The sequence below is a fragment of the Schistocerca serialis genome, chromosome 1, assembly GCF_023864345.2.
Source record: "Schistocerca serialis cubense isolate TAMUIC-IGC-003099 chromosome 1, iqSchSeri2.2, whole genome shotgun sequence".
NCBI classification, from domain to species: domain Eukaryota; kingdom Metazoa; phylum Arthropoda; class Insecta; order Orthoptera; family Acrididae; genus Schistocerca; species Schistocerca serialis.
This window is the reverse complement of record NC_064638.1, coordinates 385750626-385756625: the sequence shown is the minus strand read 5'-3', so window position 1 is coordinate 385756625 and position 6000 is coordinate 385750626. Positions and strand designations below refer to the sequence as shown.

At 35.6% G+C, this 6000-nt stretch overlaps 1 protein-coding gene across 4 annotated transcripts in view; it reads left to right on the top strand.

Annotated features, from left to right (window-relative positions):
* Nucleotides 1-1216: 1216 nt before the first annotated feature.
* LOC126470994 (exportin-7) overlaps nucleotides 1217-6000 on the top strand; it is a 244019-nt gene continuing 239235 nt past the window's right edge. For all 4 annotated transcript variants that reach the window (XM_050099047.1, XM_050099056.1, XM_050099063.1 and 1 more), the window contains exons 1-2: nucleotides 1217-1292; nucleotides 1793-2033. In XM_050099047.1, coding sequence (XP_049955004.1) covers nucleotides 1278-1292; nucleotides 1793-2033 — 256 coding nt within the window. In that variant the 5' untranslated portion in view covers nucleotides 1217-1277. The remainder of the gene's footprint in view (nucleotides 1293-1792; nucleotides 2034-6000) is intronic.

Below are 6000 nucleotides of genomic sequence, written 5' to 3'. Positions count from 1 at the left end.
AAATTATTACTCATATCAAACATTTTAAACACACCCAACCTTAGCAACGAAACCATGCTAGTGACAGCGAGCAACCAGTGCCGACACACACACACGCACACACACACACACACACACACGCATTCTGGACTGAAAACTGCTGGACACCCACGCCAAACGCTCACACCAAGCAGTAACAATCACTACCTCAGAACGCACTGTCAGCGGGAAAACGCTAGACTCGGCTTAACCAGCGGTAGCTGCAGTAATGTAATATATAATACGCTATGAAGCAGATTGGTAAGTTTATGACCAAAAGTCACAATTAATAACCAATATATCGACGCAGGAGGATATACGATATTCACAGCACGACAGTTGGAAATATACCGCGATGGTTCAGTGGGTACTTTGAGAAACCCATAGTGGTTGGGAATCCGTTTTAGTCTGCCCGTAGTTCAGTAGAACTTGTGTATTTGCCGCGACTTAACCAGGTGGAACGTGGAGTTATATGCAGCGATTCTATTTTTTGGCATGGGTCCCATAGACTGAGGAATATTATAGGATGAGTTGCACGTGTGTTCGGTAAGCAATCGATTTGCCAGTATCCTACCAGTAAACCGAAGTTTGCCACCAACTTTGCCTATAACTGAGACTATCTGATCATTCCATTTCATGTGAACACTAGGCATTATATCATTACTATTCTATGCATTAATATTTTAATATTTTCAGTTTGTCTAATTCACATAGCGTATAAAACATCACGAATAACATTTAATTTATAAGATTTATGGGTTTAAATTTTAGTTTAATTAATTGTTTATATTTTGTGTAATTTTGTACTTAATTTAAAAATAGCGGACAATCATGGGTTTGGTTGAGAACGGTTATTTCTGAATCACAAACTGCACGATTTATCACTGAAATATTCATTTCAAACATTTTTAACACACCCAGCCTTAGCAACGAAACCATCGTAGTAACGTATTTGTGGTACTTGCTTAACTTTCTGTTAAGTTACTAGGGCTATTATATCCTTGTTCAATTTATTCTTTTGCCAACATACAACTACCAGTTAGCAGTAGTATGGGTTTTACTCAGCGCTGAAGTTAAAATACGAACGGAATTATTTATAAACACTGCTACCACTGAAAGTCTTGTAACAATCGATTCTGTATCCTCGAGAATTTCAGGGGGTGTTGCACTTCGATATTCATTTGTTTTATGTTTGTTTCTGATCTCGTGGTAGTGTTTTCGGATGGCAGCACTAACGCATCAAATGCTGGTTTCTGAAAATGGCCGATGAACAGGTGAGTGAAGAAACTAAGATTTATGTTAATTATTTACTTAGGGCATGACATGAAAGTTAATAAATACGTCCCGAGTAACCGGAAAAGACCATAGATTTCTGTTACATATTGAATTATATTGCTTTATGTTATGTTTTAGCTGAAATGTAAGTGAACACTGAGTTTATCGTTAGTTGCGCGCCGGAAAGAAACGCCAGTCAAAATCAAATATAAACAAATAGGAGTTCGTGCGTAAAGCTCATTGTCAGCTTGAAAATACGCCAATACAAGGTGTGTAGTAAGGGAAAAATTGACTTGTGAAAAGTATACAACGCACTTGTGAGATAAAACGTACTATTAATCAGTGTAGAAGGACAAAAACATTCGCAAATGACGGGAATAATGTAACGTTTGAGTACATCATAAAGAGTAGTAGAGCTACAGCTGTTCATTACAGAATAAACTTAAATTGTTGATGAGGTATTGTATTATCTTGTTGATATCTTTTGTTGACTTTTTAGGAGGTGCGGCAATTGGAGTTACTTTGTAAACAACTCTACGAATCCCAGGATTCAAATCATCGCGCTGAAGCTGAGAAGGCATTAGTTGGTTTCCAAAATGCACCAGACACTTTGGCAAAGTGTCAGCTTCTGCTCGAGAGGGGAGACTCTTGTTATGCCCAATTATTGGCTGCCACAACTCTCACTAAACTTGTTTCAAGGAGTGCACAAGGTCTGAGTTTACAGCAGAGAGTTGACATACGTAAGTTACATTCACCTTGTCTGCAGTTATGTATGAGTATGCACTTTATGTAATTATACAGAATTATTGACAATGTTGTACCATCATAAAGGTAATAATTTAGGCCCCACATTCTTCGAAGTTACCAGTTGTAGGTAGGGAAATAATGGTTAAAACGAAAAAAATATTTTACTCAGTTTAGAGTGCTTGAAGCACAAATTGTCTTTGTTCTCTCACATGCTTTTATTTGTAATGTTTTCGTTTCCTTCTTGAGGGATGTGCAGTTATTTCTTGTGTTCCATACATTTTGGGCCAGATGAACTTACGAGTACTGGTTGGACATTGAGCAGACCGTATTTTGTAAATATGGCCACACACTGTTTACCTGTTGAGTAGAGCTGCTGCTGTACAGTACATGCTCAAGTGTAGAACAATAAGAGCACTTTTCCTTCATAATGCATTGTTTTGTAATGCATGTATTTTGCATACCTAATGAAATAATGTAACCAGGCTAAACAAAGTAAATGGTCTGTGTGTTTTGAACGTTGATTGGGTCTGTTTTATATCCTTTTTAGATTAGCTGTCACAGCTACTCATCACGCTATTTTTACAAGAGACAAAAAAATTGTATATGTACAAAGCAACAATACAACATTTCTACCTGGCCACTAATGAACATTCGATCTTCTTCAGTATTTGGCTCATTCCACATGAAATGAGCCAAGTGCTCATTTTTTGAAAATCAGTACAATAAAGATTTAGGCATGGTAATACACAACAAAATATCAAATTTAATTATTTGAATCTCATATTTATTGTATTCAAGATATTTAGTTATGAATTCTCATCCCAAAGTTGTAGTTGACTATACTCCATAAACACCAAAAAGCTTCATTATATTGGCTGAACTGATATGCTGTCTGTGAAACAGATGATGCAAAAAAAAGTGCCTTACTGTTTAACAATAGGTTTCCTTTATATCCTGCACTGAATATTTTTTTCTGGTAAGCTTTCTTTTGGATTTTTTTTCTCATTTTGAAAGTGTCAGGGATTACTGACACCCCTGTGACAAAAAAGAAGATAAAGTTTGCTTCTTGTTTGAACAAATACTTCAAAGTTGTTAATATTATAGGAAAGTGAGGTTAAGAAAATGTATTAACTCCTAAATCTATTAAGTTTTGGAAATAACTGTATTTTGTACAGGAATGTTGTCACTGGTGTGACAGTAATATTTGTCATGGGTGTGACAATATTCACACATTTTTAAAGATTTTCCAGTGTACTTAAATACCAGTATATAAAATTTAAAAGAATCTGTAGTTGGTGAGATTTCAAATAAATAGAGGTTTACTGATGTTAAAAATAAATCTTACATTCCCAGATAATGATTTCTTCAACAGAAAGAATGAGAAAGCTGTGGGATAAAATGAATGAACCGATCCACTGAAACATGAAGAACACTTAAAAAAGGAGAGAGAAAGAGACAGAATGAGAAGAATGAAGAACAGACAGCAGCTGCTGATGAACCAATGCAGTCTACTAAAAAAGAGAGAGAATGGTAAAACTAGACAAAGGTTGTGTAGAGAAAGGAAACAGAAAAATATGGCAGAAACAAACCGTACCAGTGAATTAGGATCCTACAAATGTTCCCAGGCATTAGCCGAAGCTATACACAAGGAAAAAACATCACTTCCAAACAGTTCAGGGAAATGGACTGCTGTTGTCAGGAAACTGGTTAAGGAACTGGATCTTGCTGAAATTAAAAGAAATGTTAAGATATCCCCAAAAGGTTCAAGAAGTTTGCCAACTGAAACAAGGAATAAAGTAGATGAGTATTTTTGTCAAGATGATGATAGTTGAGCTACTCCTGGTATTCATGATGTAAAATCTGTTAACAACCACAGAAGTGGAAAACGAGAACATGTTCAGAAGCGGTATATGATTATGACTGTTGGTGAGGCCTATGAGGAATTTAAGAATTCAAACCCTGATACTAAGGAAACTAAAGCTGGAACCTTTTTGATCTTCAAGCTACAGAGTGAGAGGGGAAATGGACTGAATTTTGTTGCTGTTTTCCAATCAGTGTGTGTGGCCGATCAAATCAATGATATGTTTTTAAAACCTCGTGAGAAATAAAACAAAACTCTTTTCTGCTAATGAAAATGACATTTCAATTGTTTCTTTACAAAAGAATGTTGTTAAAATTCTGAATCTTCCTGCGATTCAGATGAAAGGAAATAGTTTTTTAATTACTTTTGTGAAACTATTTCTGTTTATATTTCTTTAGTTAGCTAGTTGAATATTCATTCCTTTATTTATTTGAACATGGCAATGCTTCATTCTCCATATTGTGTATTATGTTGAGCTAAGAGAGTGTTTCAGTTGAAGATGAGCTGTCTGTTAGTCTCTATTAAAGAATTGTGTTTTTTATTAATTTAACACCAACACCACTTTCATTAAGCAATGTGATTTGTTTGTACTGCAAAAAATGTAATGAATCCATTATCACCCTTTAATTCTCGGAAATATTGAGAGAAATTTGTACATGTCACACCCGTGACATAATTATGTCACACCTGTGACAACAGAAATTATGTTATTACTTTGAAAATAATGTAATTTTCTTTCTGATATTTTCATGGCTAATACAGTAAGTTTTCAGCATTGTACAGTTATTAATTTGTTTACATCCAATTCACAGATTTTTCCCTGTAATGGTCAATGTGCTACATTGCACTTCTGCATTTTGTCAAACCCACGACATATGATTTATGGCTAATAATATAGGTTTCCATCAGTTACTAAAAGAAAATTATATTCAGGCTTAGTAATGTAATCAATTTCCTTTTAAATGATATATATTGAAATAGGAATCTTTAATACGGGACATCTTAAAATTATTACACAGTTCATTCATAGAGTTCAAGTGTCACACCCGTGACTATGGAATCAGTCATTTGTAAAATAACCAAATCTAAAAGTACAGTTTTTGTCTTTTCATTCCACTCTGTTGTGTTTTCTAACCATATATGGCCTTGGATAGTTATAAGACTTTGCCTTCATTACGTATTGATACAAAATCATGTGGTTGTTTCATGACAGTGCTTTCCTTCAAGCCCTATATAGAAAAGCAATTTTAATATTCAGATTATGACTCTTAAAATCAAAATTTGCAGCTAAATTAATGAGAGCTCTGACAGTACTATGTCTTACAACTGCCAAAAAAGTTCTAACATAATCCATATCATTTTTTTATGTGAATCCCTTAGGAACAAATCTAGCATGATAGAGTGCTGTGTCATCTGCATTTCTTTTTAATTTTTATTCCTTGGTGAGTCCACAAGTTCCCAATCACCATTTTTGTAGAAACAGAAACACTTTTATTCCCTCTTCCATGGCCTTTATGCAGTTTTATGTGCCACTCCTTGGCATGGCCTCCTCCTGATTCACAGGATCTCCTCCTGCAATGTAAAAATGATTTATCAAATCCAGGTACTCCTTGAGTTTGAATACATGGGCTACCCCTATTGACTGGTCATCCTCTAGAGCCGTAGGATCTGTTAACAGTATTTGTGTCTCCATTGCATGTACTACTGATTGAGAGTCCAGGATGTAGTCTGGGTCTTGATCAGTTCAGCACTGTCAGTCCTAGCAGTGCTGACTTCCACTATTTCTTCTGCCGTGTCCTGTTCAGCATACTGTTCACTTGGCCAGATCATGCAGTAATTTTCATATACAATTGGTGTCCTGGTATTGCCTGTCCTGTACTCATCCTCCAGAAAAACCACACTTCTGCATTTCACAATTTTCTTGAAGTTCTGTAGAACGATTTTCCACTCTTTTTTTTTTTATCTAGTGTATGGAGAAGAGCTCAACAACTAAGGTACTTCTTCTTTCCATAACTTATGGTGTGCATCACTATTAAGCCCTCTATGAGGAACAAGAGCCAACCACTATGGCTTGAGCGGTTCTGGGCGCTTCAGTCCGG